At 47.7% G+C, this 18,891-nt stretch overlaps 2 protein-coding genes across 3 annotated transcripts in view; one reads left to right on the top strand and one right to left on the bottom strand.

Annotated features, from left to right (window-relative positions):
- LOC135805784 (inactive rhomboid protein 2-like) overlaps window positions 1-2,404 on the top strand; it is a 38,891-nt gene extending 36,487 nt beyond the window's left edge. For both annotated transcript variants that reach the window (XM_065319880.1, XM_065319881.1), the window contains 2 exons: window positions 376-462; window positions 1,149-2,404. In XM_065319880.1, the coding sequence (XP_065175952.1) occupies window positions 376-462; window positions 1,149-1,652 (591 nt within the window). In that variant the 3' untranslated portion in view covers window positions 1,653-2,404. The remainder of the gene's footprint in view (window positions 1-375; window positions 463-1,148) is intronic.
- Window positions 2,405-3,918: 1,514 nt separating this feature from the next.
- LOC135805783 (uncharacterized) overlaps window positions 3,919-18,891 on the bottom strand; it is a 37,641-nt gene continuing 22,668 nt past the window's right edge. The window contains exons 28-38 of the mRNA XM_065319879.1: window positions 18,471-18,594; window positions 17,805-17,967; window positions 17,125-17,187; window positions 16,513-16,602; window positions 16,153-16,247; window positions 15,568-15,673; window positions 15,254-15,322; window positions 13,950-14,016; window positions 11,968-12,093; window positions 10,301-10,493; window positions 3,919-4,741 (exon numbers count right to left, since the gene is read on the bottom strand). Coding sequence (XP_065175951.1) covers window positions 4,549-4,741; window positions 10,301-10,493; window positions 11,968-12,093; window positions 13,950-14,016; window positions 15,254-15,322; window positions 15,568-15,673; window positions 16,153-16,247; window positions 16,513-16,602; window positions 17,125-17,187; window positions 17,805-17,967; window positions 18,471-18,594 — 1,289 coding nt within the window. The 3' untranslated portion in view covers window positions 3,919-4,548. The remainder of the gene's footprint in view (window positions 4,742-10,300; window positions 10,494-11,967; window positions 12,094-13,949; window positions 14,017-15,253; window positions 15,323-15,567; window positions 15,674-16,152; window positions 16,248-16,512; window positions 16,603-17,124; window positions 17,188-17,804; window positions 17,968-18,470; window positions 18,595-18,891) is intronic.

The following is an 18,891-nucleotide window of genomic DNA, read 5'->3' as shown; positions in this document are numbered from 1 at the left end:
CAGAACTTAAGGGTGTTCTCCCAGCCGCCTCACCTCACGGAAGGGCTCTAAGTGACGGGACGCTCTGGTGGGATTGTAGGTGTGCTCGTATGTGTGTGTGTGTGTGGGTGTGGGTGTGGGTGCGTGTGCGTGCGTGTGTGTGTGCATTCATGCATTATGCATGAGTGCTACATGCGTGATACATGTGTGATGCATGGCAGTAGCAGGTACAGCTGCCCTGGCTATCTGACAATAGTAGCAACCTCGGGGAGAGAGACGAAAGACAGAGAGTGCACGGGTGCAGGGTGGTTGTACTGACTGGTGATAGGAGTAGAATTCTGCTGCAATAACGTACGGGCTGTACTTCCCAATGTCATGCCCCCTTCTCCTCTGCAGCTCTACATTGGTCGGCGTATTGAGCGCTCAGCAGGCTGGCTTCGCATCGGCTTGATCTACATAGTTTCGGGAATGATGAGCAATGTGGTAAGTTCTCTGTACACTGTATGTGCATGTGCCTCCGCTAGGATTTTCATACAACAAACTTAGTACATAGTGGTTAGTACATAGTGGTTAGTACATAGTGGTGATGCTTGCAATGAAAATACATTTTATGTGATCACTTTCCGGTTTAGATTCACGAAGGCTTGCCCACACCGCTTCACCCAGTGTGTACTATGTACTAGCTTGGGTGACTTCTGCCTGCCTTTTCATGTGACTGATAGCACTGGGCAGGGCATAGCGCACCTCTTTCATTTGTTAATATCAAGGCTACCTGTATGCTAGTGCTGGTGAGAATGGCCCAGCTTTGCCTACACTCCAGAAGGAGTCACACGCGGTGGCTGGCGTGACTTCAATTTCACTAGGGGTAGCACGTAGCTTTCTTGTAAGCACATGATAATCCAGTAGTCAGTGGTCTCAGTCAGCTGTTATATCCGTGCACACTTTCTTAGATGCTGTGCTCTATGGACGAAGTCGGCCAAGTGATCGTAGCACAAGGGCTCATGGCCTGTGAACGAGTGGCAGATGTCTCGGACTCGCGGCTTTTTTCTGATTTTGTGTGTGTGTGTGTGTGTGTGTGTGTGTGTGTGTGTGTGTGCGTGCGTGTGTGTGTGTGTGTGTGTGTGTGTGTGTGTGTGTGTGTGTGTTCTCGTGTTTTCGTGTTGACCTAGGCTGCTGGCTATGCCAACCCGTACCAAATCATGACGGGTGCAAGCGGAGCGCTATGTGGCTTGCTGGCTGTACTCTTTGTGGAGCTCTTCAACATGTGGTCGCTGTTGAAGGATCCTGTTAACGAGTTCACCAGTCTATGCTTCTATTTGATAGTAGTGTTTATCATCGGTACGCTTCCCGGTCTCAATAACTTTGCTCATCTGGCGGGCTTCGTCTTTGGGCTACTCATGTCTGTCCTGCTGTTGCCATATGTGTCCTTTGGCAAATGGGCTATTCGTCGCAAGCGTATTATCGCGGGTGTCTCCTTCACATTACTGGTCATCTTCATCATCACTCTCCTTCTCTTCTTCTCCCTCATCCAGAGCAGTGAGTTCTGCACCGGGTGCCACCATTTCAACTGCATCGACTACGTGGCCAACTTGTGTGCTAAGTTCGTCCCCCCGTCAGCCTCCAGCTTTGTTCTGTACAGCCCGGCTGAGTCGCTTTTCTATCAGAATGCATAGTGGAGTCTTACTAGCAATTCAAAACGAAATACATATTCAAGTGATTATTCACAGGCCCAAGCAGGCCATGTTACAAAGGAGCAGTCGCTAAACTGGATTGAAATGGTCTATTTTCGTTATTCACCCCGCTGAGTTTATTTGGCAATATGATATTTTCATTCAAAGCTAGTTTTGATGCTTTATTTCTTCTCCCTGTATTGCCTTGTGCATATTTCTATTTCTCTATCTGTGTTCCCAGTTGTGTTCCATCAATTTCATCGCCACGATAACATGTATTTACACAAATGCACACAAATGACATTTCATACCATTCCTGCTTGTCATAAAACTTACTTGAAGTAGTCTTGATCGATGATTTGGGAGATCCTTGACTACTAGTACTGTGGCTAGTAGTAGCAAGAGTACATAATTATGTACTCTTGGTAGTAGTGCTTTCTCGCTTTCTTAGGCCTACATGTTTCATATCTCGCAAGTATGATGTTTTCTTTCAAAGACAATGTCCTGAGTGTGATATACTCCCCTCAACTAACATGGCTGACTGTATTATCTTGATTTTCTATGCTGCGCAGGTAACAGGTAATCCGGACGCACCCCATTACAGTCCTGTTTATTCTCCTTCTCTGTGATCAATGCAACATCTTTTCTTTTCTTTTTTAATACTGTTATTTTCTGTTTTGTTTTGGTTCCGGGGAGGTGCTCCTGATTGTCACTAACACCATCTACATGATTGTATAACCACACTATGCCTTCGAACTGAGTGAGTCCTCCATTTGCAGTGTGGCGTGGCGACAGTGGCCTAAGTAGTCAACAGCACAAACTACCCGTCCAAGGTTGCTTGCATCCATGTACAATCACAGACTGTGATTGTATATGGATGACGACAGGTGCGTGCTAGCTGTACACTTGGGACACAACATCGGGCAACTTCTTGCAGGGTGTAAACCCGTTGTACCTGGTCCAGGGGATTGTACCCGGGTTTGTACAACTCCTTGATCATGTACAATTATACAAGCTCATGTGCATGTGGTGGTGTTGGTTGACGGCATGTTGTTGCAAGGTGGAGGACCACTGTGTTCGGAAACAATGACCTCACTACAACCATCCACGGTTGGCAGAACCCTGGGTGTGGCGGCAGCTGCCCCCCCCCCCCCCCCCCGGAGTGTGCAACTCCCACCTACCCTGCTGTCCCGACAGAATTTCAAGTTGACGTCATGTTTGTGCTGCAATGCTCTCACGCACGAGTGATTTTACAACGTTTGTACGGAGCGTCAACATACCACACGTGTTTCCTTACACGAGTTTGTACACTGGATAAAATGAGGATTCGTCCACCACAAGTCCAGGATACACCGCAAGACCAGGATACGTCTGATAACATGTGTGCATTGCATCATACAAATGACGTCAGCTTGAATTCCGGTCGGGATAGCACCCATACTGGAGTTGCACTATTAAATTGTGTTGTCACCATGCAGTTAGTGTCCAGAGCACGCACCCATGGCATAGAGTCATACATGAACATAGAGGAACGTCCAGCTAACGAGCTCAGGGAGCTGGCAGTGGTTGAAAGCCGGATCTAAATCCATTTGTGTAGTTTAGTGTGACTCTCGCCATTCCGGAGACATATTTTCCACACCTGTGTACTATTTTTAATGTTATCTTCCTATCATACCCTGGTTTCCCATCATTGTGTTGATTTTGCCCGTACAAGAGGCTTTATCGCTCTAAAAAAAAAGAAAAAAAAAAGGAAGCATGACAATTGGAAAGAGTGGGGCATGCTTTTGTTTGCAGTCGTGTCAAGTGAGCTAGCAAAAAGTACCTAACTCCGTTGAGTACTGAGTGTTCCAATCCTCGGGATCCTTGGGCTGCACTGCCTATCTCCGCTCTACCCCCACCCCCCCCCCCCCCCCCCCCAACTACAACAAGGTAGACATGCATAGTGGTGACAACGGTACTTCTGTACAGCTTAGTGTGCAGCCACACAGCGGAAAGCAATGATGTAAATCAGGATTTTTGACGTGCAGTGGGCATGGATCACAGTTGCACACTCTTGCCAGTATCAAGAGTATAACAACCCCTCTAGAGGTCATGACTGTACTCTTGACCGTCTGACCTACGCCAGCTGATGTGCACTAACTTTACACCGACCGGCCGGCCTGGGGACACTGTAGCTGCTCAACATCATGTGGTTTGCAACTTCAGCTTCAACTGACAGCAGATATACCTGGCGAGAATGCTCCATGCAGTGTATCAAGCAACCAACCGGTCCATCGTCACCTGGAACACTCCTCATATCACAGTAGGATAGGAATTAATAATTATTATCTTGAACACAAAAAAGCAATTCTAAACTCCTGGCAAAGTGCTGATGACAATCATTGCACGCCGATGAAAACACAACAGTGCCAGCAGCAGCAGCAGCAGCAGCAGCAGCAGCGCATCAGTTAGGGACTTTTTGCCTGACTAAAAAACTATCGACATGTTGAGAACACGTAAGTGTTGGCACCACCGATGGTAAGAACTATTTTTACTTCGAAGTACAATGATTTGAAAATACTATAGACCTGTGCACATGAAAATATAAGGAAAATAAAATTTGAGGCGCTAAATTGCCGATTACGCCGTGGGTAATGACATGACCAAGCTACATGCATGGGTGTATGCAAACAACACATGCACATGCACACATGTACACACATGTACACACACACACACACGCACACACGCACGCGCGCATGCACACACACACACACATGCATGCACAAATACACACACACACACACACGCACACACACATACAAACACACACACACATGCACACACTCAGCAAGCATGATACCCACGGCTTCATTCCATTTCAAGATGAACTTATCACGTAGCCATGTACATGTATGACTCAGGCAGAAGATCCAAGACGCTTGAGAACTCTTTCCATCTCACTCGCCAAGTCAGAGAGGAGGCTGACGAAGTCTTCCAGAAACGCTGTGACCTTCTCAATCACCAAATTTGCTCCATCAAAAATCCTGCGGCCCTTCAGAGCACGGCCATAAAGGCGCTTCCAGTCGGGCTCTTCTGCCCGTCGATTTTCACTGCAGGGGGGGGGGGGGGGAGGAGGCAAAACCGGACATACAGAACACATGCACAGACACAGACACACAGACACACATGCATGCAATACACCATAATTATACTGTAGCTCCTGGCGAGGTGCAACCTACTTTGAAGAACATGCATATCACAGAGAGTCCAGCATGCAGCTTGTCGACCGGAGGCGTAAAGCGAAGAGAAGCAATGCTCTTCGCACACACAGTAGTCACATAGGACGTGAACTGGCCAAAGGTAGGGACAGATAGAAACTAGCACACATTCATCAGTGAGCATACACTCATATCTCCCATGCCCATATGCTTGAGTACTATGATGCATGAAACGGTTCCCATATGTATGTAGTGAAATCGTTTACACTGGCCGTCCAAGAAGGTCCATGCTAATTTCACTGCGGTGCACACAATTTCTATTGTTCGCAAGAAGACAGAACACAGGAAGTGAATAGATATGTGAATAAGTACCCCGCAAGTCACGACAGCATGGTAGCAGGTGATTTTCACCATCTACTATTACACATCTACTATTACACATCTACTACTCGACTGGAGCAAGAACGACTCGCCAAGCGCATTTCGAGCCGAAAATGTTGCCAATGCAATGGAAATGGCTCTTGCACTCGGTGCGATTGTGCTTCCAACGGTCGTAAATGTACTAACTGCCACCCGAACAAGAAGGGTCGCTGCATGAACCAGCCACAGCAAGCCCCTGTCCTACAGCCAGCGAATCAGTCATCACAAGTAGCAGGAGAAAAGCTGCCACAGGGGCACAACGAGTCGGAGACCGAGCCTGTGTTGGAAAATTCCACTCAGACATCAGTTTTGAATTTGAGTGCTAGTACCGTACTGGACGACAGCTCCAGAGGCAGTGAACAGGATGATGTGGAGACCACAGATCACACTGCAGGTCAGGAGTCAGCAACCACAGAGTTCCTGGACAGAAAGTTCCAAAGGGCGTTTGGTGCCCCACTGATCAATAGCGATGGTGGACCAGATTCTGATATCAGGTCTATTTGGTGGAAAGCTGTCTCCCTGCGTGGCAAACAGTACGCACTACCGGACAGTAACGTTGGTACCCGGTTTGTCAACATGTTAGCCGAGGAAATCGAAAAGTGTAATGCAAAGCAACAGTCATCAGAACGAGAGTTCATCTTCACCGCTGTAGTTCTGCAGCGAGACAAGATGGTAAAGAAGAGCAAGGATATCCGACCGCTACTGACAAGGAGAATGGATATGTGGGAGGCAGGTCTCCTTGCCGAACTGCTTCGCGAGGCCCAGCGGTGCGACAACCAGCTGCAATCCAGCATGAGCCCAATGTCCAATGAACAAGTTCAAAGGACATTCAACCGACTAATGCTGGAGGGGCGGGCTGTGCAACTAGTGACCGACCGGAGTAGTGGAGGTGTTCTGGACCCAGCCGACAAAGCACATGGCAAGACAGGCCCGCTAGGCAAAACAGTGTATGATGTTTTGCAGGAAAAACACCCAGCTCCAAGAACCCCTGACCCAAGTGCGTTCCTAGAATGCAATGAGCTGCCACCGCTGGAGCAGGTCAACACCACCAGTGCCCATGTGGAACAGGTTGCAAGGCGTCTATTTGGTAGTGCTGGTCCCAGTGGAACGGATTCTGAGCAGTGGAGGGCCTTTCTTTTGCGGTATGGGAATGCCAGTGCCCGCATGAGGGAAGCCATTGCAGCCTCAACACGTCTTAATGCCAATGAAGTCGTACCCTGGAATGCCATGAGAGCGTTCCTTGCCCGGAGAGGAGTCGCACTTGACAAACAGCCCGGAGTTCGCCCGATTGGCATAGGAGAATGTCGCCAGCGAATTGAGGCCAAGGCATTGGCACTCGCTACAGGCACTGATGTGCAAGATGTATGTGGAGCCGATCAACTCTGCGCTGGTACGAAGGCAGGCATCGAGGCCGCGGTACACGCTATGAACGAGCTCTTCAACAGCGAGGAAACGGAGGGCATCTTGCTCGTGGATGCCTCTAATGCATTCAACTCCATCAGCAGATCCGCTGCCCTCTGGAACTGCCGCATACTCTGGCCACGCGCAAGCGGGTTTCTATTCAACTCGTATCGAGGCTTCGCTGTCATCATTCTCAAAGGAACAACCCCCAGCAATATCCATGTCATTCTAAGTCGTGAGGGAACCACCCAAGGCTGTCCATTGGCAATGCTGATGTATGCAGTTGGAGTGCAACCTCTTGTCACCCGGCTGAAAGATCCAGAACAGCATATTCAGAATTGGTATGCTGACGATTCGTCCTGCGCTGGCTATCTGCGTAGGGTAAGGGCCTGGCTTTGCTCCCTTCTCGAAATTGGTCCAGCATATGGCTACTTTGCTGAGCCCACCAAGAGTGTCCTGATTGTCAAACCTCAGTTCCTGCAGGAGGCACACGACCTTTTCAGCGATCTCCAGGTGGAAGTCACACTATCCAGCCGATTCCTAGGAGGATGCATCGGTGATGAAGCGGGTGTACAGCAGTTTGTCAGCAACAAAGTTGCATCGTGGGTTAAGAGCGTGGAACACCTCTCTGATGCTGCCAAAGCATACCCACAAGCAGCTTATTGCGCGTTTACACGGTCCCTCTCCTGCGAATGGTCATACATTCACCGCGTTGTCGAAGGCCATGAAGCCGAGTACGCCCCGCTATGTGACATCATTCGGCAACAGTTCACGCCTGCTGTCCTGGGTAGAGAGGTCCTTGAGCGAGAACATCAGCTACTCACCCTCCCTGCCAAGTTCGGTGGCATCGCCATCACCGACCCCACCGAAACAGCACCGGGTGCCCATGCAGTGTCGAAAGATGCTACTCGGACTCTGGCGCGCTCCATCTGCTCCGGTCAGCCAGTGGTCATCAATGACCATTCTCGTCATTGCCAACTAGCGACGAGTCAGGCAAGCCGGATAAGGGACGAGCAAGCAGGGGCACTCAGCAAGGATCTTCTTCAAGACCTCCCCAAAACAGAACGGCGCACTCTCTCCCGCAACGTCGACGGACATGCTTCCGGCTGGCTGACCGTCCTACCGCTCCGTCAGGAAGGCTACGACATGTCCGCAACCCAGTTTCGGGATCAGCTGGCAATCCGCTACGGCAGGCAGCCCAACTCTCTTCCGTCTCACTGTGACGGATCTGGCGCCCCGTTCACCCTGCAGCACGGCCTTGACTGCCATAAGGGCGGCCTTGTCAAGAGAGGCCACAACGACCTCCGTGACAGTGATGCCAAGCTTGCCGACATTGCCTTCGGCGGCGTCACCATCGAGCCGATCCTCACCCCGGAACAGGACAGGAATGGTCGGCCTATGCTCCAAGCGGACTGGCTCGCTCGCGGAGTATGGGAAGGCAACCGGGTGGCGTTTTTCGATAACCGCATCGTAGATGCTGACGCACCCAGTTATGCCAAGGCCAGCCTGTCCTGGAATGCCACCGCCAACAAAGCAGCTACAGCGAAGAAGAGGAAGTACAAGCATGCCGCTGAAGAGCTACGAGGCTCTTTTACTCCTTTGGTGTGTTCCACTGATGCTGTCCTCCACCGCGAGTACAGTGCGTACCAGAAGCGTCTCGCCAGCCGCTTAGCAGCGAAATGGGAGAAGCCCTTCTCTGCCATGATGGCTTGGGTACGCGTGCGCACTCAGTTCGCCATTTTCAGCGCCGTGGATATACGTCTGCGAGGCTCCCGTCGCCGTCTTATGGAACTCTCCGTACATGACGGTGCCGGCGTTGGAATCGGCCACTGAGTCATGTTCTCGTTCTGTTTTTCTAACTTATTATACCTTTTCACTGATGGTCCTTTATCACTGTCTTTTTCTCACTGAAGCTCCTCATTGTTGTTTTTGTTTTGTTTTTTTGTTTGTTTGTTTTTTGTTTTTTTTTACCAGGCGTGGGCCATCCCCTGATTTCATAGGTGCCAAACATTTTTACGTTTTTCAAAAAATAAATCAATAAATGTCTACTATTACACATCTACTATTACATTGCACCACCTCCGTCATCTACTATTACATTGCACCACCTCCGTCATCTACTATTACATTGCACCACCTCCGTCATCTACTATTACATTGCACCACCTCCGTCATCTACTATTACATTGCACCACCTCCGTCATCTACTATTACATTGCACCACCTCCGTCATCTACTATTACATTGCACCACCTCCGTCATCTACTAGTACATTGCACCACCTCCGTCATCTACTATTACATTGCACCACCTCCGTCATCTACTATTACATTGCACCACCATGTCATCTACTATTACATTGCACCACCTTCGTCACCGCCGGGGAAAACAACAGTGTGCGTTATACTAGTAAATGCAGCAGAGCCTCTGGTTATCCGGGCACTTCGGGGACGAAAGGGTGCCCTATCTTATCCTGGTACTTCAGGGACCAAAGGGTGCCCTATCTTATCCTGGTACTTCAGGGACCAAAGGGTGCCCTATCTTATCCGGGTACTTCAGGGACCAAAGGGTGCCCTATCTTAGCCGGGCACTTCGGGGACCAAAGGGTGCCCTATCTTACCCGGGTACTTCGGGGACCAAAGCGTGCCCTATCTTATCCGGGTACTTCGGGGACCAAAGGGTGCCCTATCTTATCCGGGTACTTCAGGGACCAAAGGGTGCCCTATCTTATCCGGGCACTTCGGGGACCAAAGGGTGCCCTATCTTATCCGGGTACTTCGGGGACCAAAGGGTGCCCTATCTTATCCGGGTACTTCAGGGACCAAAGGGTGCCCTATCTTATCCGAGCACGTCGGGGGCCAAAGGGTGCCCTATCTTATCCGGGCACTTCGGGGACCAAAGGGTGCCCTATCTTATCCGGGGACTTCGGGGGCCAAAGTGATCCCGTATCTCAGAATTGTCTCTAGCTCGGAAGTACACTACAGTCCATTTCAAAACTATAGACGCATAGGGTTTTTGAAATATTTCAAATTTGGCTGGAACTTTTTGAGAATAGTTTTCGGAATATTGCTCAGGACCGCTCCACAATTACTCTCATATAGTTTCTAAACGATTGGATAACAGACGCCCAATTTGGAAAAATTTATGCACAAAGTGATCACAGATTTTATGTGGTATAGATGCTGGCATAACGGTTTTTGCCTAGGTACGCGTCTATAGTTTTGAAATGGACTGTACATCCATAATGGTTACGACACAATAGTCTCTTCAAATGGGCTCACCGAGCTACTATTGATACCATTCACAAGCACTCACAAGTATTCACAATAGGATCTGCGTGTTGTGACCTTTTCAGGTGTGATGAGGTCGGTCAGTTGACCGCCACGAAAAGGAAGGCGTTTTCAAGGTTTGACTGCGCACACCTGCCTGCAAGGTGCAGCCAGTTGGGGAGGTACCAAACTACGGGAGGTCCAGATACGGGAGGTTCGGATAAGAGAGGTCCAGATATAGGAGGTCCAGATAAGAGAGGTTCCGTTGTATTTCTAGTATTCTTCTGCTCTATTCTGCACATGATGACATTGCGGCATGCGGAGTAGCCATGCACTAGTGCATACAATGTCATGTACTTACTTGCGTGATTGAATACGTGCCAGCTTCTGCAGTACGTCCAGAAGACACACGTGCACGTCGTTGAAATCACACAGGATGGACTGCATGCGAGAATGCCGGCACTTCTTGCTCAGGTGGGCGACGCTGAGGAACGCCAGCAGGCCGGCGCGGCCATCACAGCCCTGCAGACACAGCAGTGAGTCCACACCAGCACCTGCAAACACCCCCCCCCCCCCCCAGCAGAGTACAGAATACAATACATAGATGACATCAGTAGAAGACAGGCAGAGGGAACAAACCAGGCATACAATTTCAAACGCTGCATTCCTCACTTCTACTCCTCATTTCTATAAGAGTAATAAGTATAGCGCTGGGCTGAAAACCGGGAATACGTTTACCCTGAGCACAGTGTACCTGACGGCAACAGCTCATGCTATGTAGCGCACAGGCGCTGCAAGGATGCACCCAGTGTATTGCATAAACGTACAACAGGGGTTAATTAATTGATATGCAGTCACAACACTGCTAGAAGTATCATGCACCTTCCTTCAGGGTGTATGTTTCACTGCTACCTTGCTTGCTATCCTTTCCTAGTTCACTAAAACAAGGAATGAAAGTTAAACCCCAGATACATAATCACAGTGTTGAAACGAGCGTATCTATAACAAACGAGCGATCAGTTCCACTAACGAGCAAGCTATCGAGCGAGCTAACGAGTTTCATTGATGTGGCAAATAATGATTTTTTAAATATTTTTTTCCTAAGTTCGATTTTTTTCAATTCAGCTGGTCCAAAATTTAATTATCACCGCTGGCGTTTGGGGATGCTGCTGCTTCACTTCGGACTGCTGTTTGGTGTCGATATGTCTTTTCAGCGCCGTCGTTGAGCAGCCTTTGTAAGAATAGACCGTTTTGCAAACACTGTAGCCCTGTTCTTCGCTGCATCGCGGGAGAAAACTTCCAAACGTAACTTTCACTCGCATGGAGAGTTGACAGAAGTAACATTAGTTTGCCCTGCAGCAGGTCAGCAGATGCGGAACAAGACATCAGTGGAGTCCACCAAAGCTGCAACGACAACTGAAACAACTCAGTGTCGTGCAGGCGGCATGCAGTCACTGTAACTGGGAGTGATTTTCACTTTGCGCGGGACTGGACTCTCGATCGACCAGGGAGTCGTAAAAAAAATTTCCGACTCCCCGCTCGACTTGTACTGCCATGTGTACGGATAACGGTGTATGGTGTTCGTTAGTGCAAACGAGCTGGCCGCACAAACGAGCCGAGTTTCTGGCAAGCGAGCTAACGAGTACCCGGTGAGATCGTTTCAACACTACATAATTATGCCACAAATGGAATAGGCAGAGAGGTACAGTATGCACATTTGACGCAATCCCTAACCAATCATCTGCCAGAGAACAGTGTGACTAGTGTCTGGAAAGATTTGCTGACAGTTGCATGTACAAGAAGCCTGTATGAAAGAAGAAAGAGCAATGCTGCTAGCAGGTACTGTAGTAAGTACAGCATGATTGTGCCCATCTGCCCATCGATGTTTCCCCGTATGATGCATTCACTACCACAGTGTGCACCCATCGATGTTTCCCCGTATGATGCATTCACTACCACAGTGTGCACCCATCGATGTTTCCCCGTATGATGCATTCACTACCACAGTGTGCATGCTGGAAGGCTTACCATCGGCACCCGGTGTTTTCTTGAAATGATCTAAGCTGGACTGCGCGGGCCCTTGCAGAGACACACACGTCCCCACCATATTGAATAGCTGAGAGTAGGCAGAGTCTGCAGTGTGCTTCTCACTCTCTGGATAAAATGAAGTAGGAGAGAAGAAGAACAGCACCACATCACCACAACTCCTTCGTATTTAGGAGTACAACAGAAGAGGTACACCATTACGTCAAGGCAGGGAAGGAAGGGGGAGGGCATGCAATGGTCTCAAATCTCTTCAACAAACAGCAACTAAAGTGGTGGCAACTGCGACCAGCCAGTTGCGACGGTTGCACTAGCTGCGCAGTGGGTGCGATTTGGGGGATTTCCCAGTTTTGCGGTCGTCGCATCGTGCATCGCATTGCAAAAACGCTTCTGTGAATCCCGCTTTAGGGCCTCACTGATCCTCTGCAGTCTCAATCCACTGTGACAGCACATTGCAGTTTTATATGCGAACTAATTCGGTGGTTGCCACAACTGCAAAAAGGAACATCTCATATCCTACTTCATGCACACTACACGCACACGCACACGCACACACACACACACACACACACACACACACACACACACACACACACACACACACACACACACACACACACTGTACTTGTACTGTACTTGTTGCTCACTGCCAAAACTGGTCACGTGAGTCCCCCCGGGAGAGGGGAGAGAGACTCAAAAGGAATCTTGGAAAGATGACTCAATTGGTTATTGAACCGCCCAACGGCCGACACCCCCTGAAATCCCCAAAACTCTGGGTGGACTTGAAAAATGATCCCACTTATGGGCTCACCACACCTCAGTAAGTGGGTGAGGACAAGGTGCAGAAAAAGGATTGACGGCATCAGGTATCCGTCCCGGGATCCAACTGCAGTTACCCCTGCCCCCAGTGAAGGTAATATTTGCTACTAGTGTGAGTGGCTAAATCAAAGTGGATCTGATGAAAGCTTCACTAGCACCATTGATTACACAAGAGTTAATCTAGCCAGAAGCAGTCCATGGTTAACAGGTATGTATACTTCAAATAGAAAGTATATGAACCCTGGAACCAACAAAGGTGGCAGGTACAACATTACACCTTCAAGCAGCCGAAACAGACCCAACACAATCAGGCATAAGTGTACCTACCAACCGAACTAGCTGGCACACACACACACACACACACACCGTTTGACCATTTGACCATTTGACGCCCATCGCCGGAGGCGATGATAGCAATGCTACAGCAGGAGCCAAAGCAGCTTGTGCTGGGATTGCACCATTCAACAGCTTGCAAGGCTGAAGAATTGACCGCCACTATTCAGCCTGGTCTACACCACACAGCTATGAAGTGGCTTTTTCTGGCCAGTGAATCCCTCCTTTTTGGTCTTTTTCATTTTTTCTTTTCTTTTTTTCCCGCACACACATCACACCACATACTCCGGCATGCACTGGCTGTTGGTAACCACCCAGGAGAATGAAAGAAAAGTCAGGAGGAGTCTGAGAAAGAGAAGAAAGACGTGTGTGACCATAATCGTTGGGAATCGAACCCACACCCTATCGATTGGAAATCGCTGCATATACCACTGCACCATATGGGACACACACACACACACACACACACACACACACACACACACACACACACACACACACCAACACACTCACTTCCTCCCTCCCTCCGGCCTAGTGTACAACCCCCCCCCCCCCATTTTTTTGGCGTATGATGATTATGAGTGCCCAGTATGCAGTTGTGTTTGCACAGTGTTTGTGGATGTCGGCATTCTTTGATGCTCCTTCAATTACAAACGATAGAGCGGCTGGAGAATGGTATGACTGATGAAAGCCGGTTTCAATCTGCTTTATGCTTCTTTACATGAGTCACCACATGGTGTAACTGGTGTAACTGGGGTACATCAGACATACCGGTAGTCTACAGTTTGGCACAACAGTACTTGTACAGCACTTACTGAGGCTAAGGTAGAGGAAGTCCAGCCGGACACGGACCAGCACCACATTGATGTGAGCATCGTTGTGCTGTTCACATCGCATACACAGGACACAAGGCAGCACAGAACACAGCATACACAGGACACCGCATACACACAGAAGTAAAAAGCTCACCAGGAATACCAAGAGCACGAGGCACAATGAGCATGAAGCAACCCCCCCCCCCAAAAAAAAAAAACGGGTGTTCTAAGCAACACCTTGATCATCACAACACACAACGCACATTTAAACACATTCCAAAGGCAGTCAAACAGGCGCTTGAACTACCTACATCCAACCAGAGACATTGCCTTGAGTTCATAAACTTATCACTATATGCTAATACTACGCTAACACAGGTGCCAGAATTGCACATCGTACAGTGTACCGTAGTGTCTTGTATTAAAGCCTTTCTCATATAGAAGCCTATTTTGAATACAAGCCTGAGTTTCAAGACACTGTCGGCACTTAAGCCTGGTTTTAGTGTTGACACACATAGAAATACCTGGTTTGAATAGAAGCCTAGCCCTGGCATCGGCTTCTACAGAAATAAGCCCGGCTATATTTAAGTATAATACACGGCATTAGGGGTAGGTACCGTGTTTTCCGGAGTATAAGCCGCCTTTTAAGTATACCTATGTTGACCTTCGCTTTCCCTAAAAAGGAGTATTTTATAAACAGTATTTATTGGCCTTAGTGGTATTTTAGAAACAGTATTTATTGGCCCAAAAGCCAATAAATACTGTTTATAAAATACCACTAAGGCCAATAAATACTGAACAAAAAGTGCTGTGCTGCATGGAAAAGTACAGTGGTATTTATTGAGTCAAGCAAGTTTATTTGAATTTGATACTGTTGATGGTGTGGTCACTAATGAGTGTGGGTATTTATCAAAGGTCAATATATACACCAGTAATTCACCCAAAACAAGTCTGTGCGGCATATTCTACGATGGTCAAATTAACAGTGATAAACAGGGTAGAGAAAATAAATAAAAAGGACAACACGTTACGAGTTATGTCCAACTGTCCACCAATGTCCACCAACGTGACCAGATAATATACAGTCAGCAAGTACACGTACAAATTAACAGGGTAGTTGTCTGTACTTTGTGACAAAAATCTGGGTGCGGCTCCAGAGCGGCTTTATATACATGCACTCGGGAAAGTATGGTACATGTACTACAGACTAGAGTACAGTACACAATGTACCTTGCACTCACTAACAATGTACCTTGCACTCACTAAAAGTTACAACACTCGACAGAATAGGATACTGTACTCACCAGATCTGCATGCTCTTTAGCATTATTCAGATTGCTCATGAACTTGGCCTTCAGAAAATCCGGTGATTTCTGGATAGTGACAGGACAGAGATCGGCAAAGAAAACAAATGTTACTAGTCAGAATGTAAGTCACACAATTCACACAATTCACACAATTCATCCACGCTAAACATGAATACCGGAGTGCACTGTTCATGGTGTTTTGGCAATAGGCTGCTGCTGCTGCTGCTGCTGTACTGGCGAAGGCTGTACTGGCTAAGGCTGTAACCTACAGGGGAACTTCAAGGTAAAACCAAACTTTAAGAGCTGCTCACCCTTCTTGCTGGTGCTTGTGTCGGATCACTCATTTCCCGTAGCGTCTCCAATATGAATGCTGCTCGACTTAGATGAACCAGGCAAGTAGCCATGTCCAACTGCGCCCTGCAAACAAATAATGTTACATACCATACACAGGCGCACAGGTGCATGCATACACACAGACACACAGACACACAGACACACACACACACACACACACAAAATGAAGCTTAGGCTCACAACACTACAGCCAAGTCGCCGTATTACTTGCGTGAGCAGTCACACTGCACCAATACAGCACGAACACAGTGATGCACATTATACAGCTTGGAGGTTGGATGCCGGGTTTAAAAAAAATGTACTCACAACAGATCAATTGGGGAGTAGCTTGGAGGGAAAGTAATCTGAGATCTACCTACAACAAGAGTTGGTTGGCAGCCTGCTAAGGTGTGCAAAGTACATGGCGACACTAGGCAAGACAAGTAATCGAGATGATGGGCACACTACATGTACACAACTGCATCACATAGCAAAGCACACAAATAAAAAATTAAAAAAAGACTGACAAGTGCGGCCGCAAACACTGCAGCACACACACTTACTTGCTGATCAAGTCCAGACTGGAGAGTTTGAAAGCTTGTTTGATCTTCTCATCAACAGAGTGAAGCAGGTTCATGACTGGCTCAAAGTCCACAGCCTGCGTACACACAGAAGATACAGTACAGAATGAACTCCCACCAAACGCTAAACGAGATCAGAAGCAGAGCAGAGCTCTAGCTCTACTCGCTATAATGAAAGAGCTGTACACAACCACCATCGACATTAGACATGTACGTTGTAAGACAGGAAGAAAGCTGGTACATGTACAGTGTACCGTTGGGGCGAGGAAAGAAATTTGGGCTGGCCACATTTTTGTTGTGAGCAGTTATTGTTTGCTGCATGGCATGATACATCTTTCTTACCACTGTTCCCAGCATCTTATGCGAGACCATGAAGCAAGCTTTGCAGAGCAGAATGAAAAGATTGCTGAACACAAGTCGACTCTGCAGTTGCTGCAAGGAAAGCCAAAAACAGAATGGACACAGACAAGTTGGCAGTGAGAGTGACAAATTCTACTAGAAACACAAGACCAGCATCAAGACCAGCACAGCTGTACGTATGGTGTCAAGTTTCCACATACAACTGTTATCTGCTATCTGTTTATAATTACAGACCCGGGCTATTAGAACGAGGACACAACAAACCGCAGTAACAACAATAACAACAACAACAAAAACAACAACAACAACAACAACAACAACAACAACAACAACAACAACAACAACAACAACAACAACAACAACAACAACAACAACAACAACAACAACAACAACAACAACAACAACAACAACAACATCTCTTATTGGCGATGGTGCCAACGTGAGAATAAAGAATTCAAACAACAACAACAACAACAACAACAACAACAACAACAACAACAACAACAACAACAACAACAACAACAACAACAACAACAACAACAACAACAACAGTTGTGACAGCTTGAACACCACAGGAGAACCATGGCACCATACCTTAGGAGCACTTGACTTGATGACATTGAACACACTCAGACCTTTCTCATGTTGGCATTGTTCCTAACACATACACACAACAGTATACAATAATGTCACAGATACCGGTAGAAGCAGTTGAATGAAAACATGCTAGTATGTACACACAGAATACTTCAAAGCAAACAGCCGGGTGTACAGAGGATTTCGAACAAGCAAGCAGCTGGGTGTACAGACGATTTCACACAAGCAGACAGTATCTCATCCAGCACACTAGAACGCCATCACGATATTCACCCACTCACCGGATTTCCTGGGTAAGAGTCGCACCTTGTTCTTTGTTAATGAAAGATGAGGCCAAATTCGCCATTGCGGTTTATACCCCAACCATTCATTTTCACCCAAACATTCGAGTCATACCCACAAAATCGTAATATGAAGCCATGCTCCCTGGCACAAATATTCTATGCTAACCGGGCAGGCATGAACAATCCACTTGTAAGGTGTTACCTTGATTTTAGAACCACTGCGTTTCTGCCGCTCGTTTTCAAGATGAAACATGTATTTCCCCTCATTCCTACCTCTCACTGCCTGGAGCAAGTTTTGATTTCCCTCACTGCTATATATGACAACAAGCATGTGTAGTCTAGCATTGGACAGTATGTACATGTACGGTGTACTGTGTACTGTGTAGTACTTACCACTGACATGAGATCTAGAACATGTTTGTACTGGGTTTGCTGATCAGCTAACGCAAGTGATTGATAGTGGCTGGGCAAGTAGAGGAAGAACGATGGATACTCCACCACACTTCTCAGGAAGACGCAGTGTGCCATGTTGCGGCGGCATGCTACTGCCTGGTCACTACAGCAGTGAAAGACACACATGATAAACACAGCCCATTAACACAGCACATTAACCCAGCACATTAACCCAGCACATAAACACAGACACACACAGACACAGACAGACACAGACACACAGACACACACACACATGCACACGCACCGCACTCGTTCAAAATTTTGGTAGCTCTACACGAGGATGGAGCATACCATTGCCGTTCATTCTTTCCTTCCTGCGTCAAGGAGATACAACACAACATTTTATATTGACTTCACGCAGTCACATACACAAATGCAAGAGAAATAACTTGAAAGCACATCACGTGTATACTGGTATGTGATATGAAAGCCATATGATACAAGTACACGGTAGAATTCTTTCTCCGTTCACAGTGCCCAGTACGACAATGTGCAGAGCTTCCTTATGCCGGGTTTCCACTACGCACGCTTACAGGCACGTACACACACACGCGTGTATGCACAATGTTGCACATACGAACGTAAACATGGGCGCACACTTACAATTTCTCCACCCGTTCGAGTGCATCAGCTACAGTTTGTAGCGAGGACATATCTGCTGAAGACGATGTCAGTCTTGCAACACTTAGGTTTTGTGTTACAGCATCATGGTCATTCTGAGCCTCGCCTACAAACAACAAGTTACAAGCCACATACGCCAAGTCACATACATCATGTCACATGCAACAGGCAGGCAAGTGAGAAGTAGGGACAAAGAGTGGGCTGATTTGTTGATGTTTTCCAAAACAATGGTTTGATCAACAATGGTTTCTCCAGCAGCGGATTGATCTACAATGGTTAGAGCAATGCTTGCATGTACAACAGGGAACAGCCATTGGCCTGTATGTCTCACAGGGACTGTTGAAATCAGCGGCATCGAAATGGTGATTCTTCGTTGCGAACTGAACGAGAAAGTGCGTCCCCT

The sequence above is a fragment of the Sycon ciliatum genome, chromosome 1, assembly GCF_964019385.1.
Source record: "Sycon ciliatum chromosome 1, ocSycCili1.1, whole genome shotgun sequence".
NCBI lineage: Eukaryota > Metazoa > Porifera > Calcarea > Leucosolenida > Sycettidae > Sycon > Sycon ciliatum.
The sequence above is the reverse complement of the archived record's forward strand: the minus strand, read 5'-3'. Positions and strand labels throughout refer to the sequence as shown.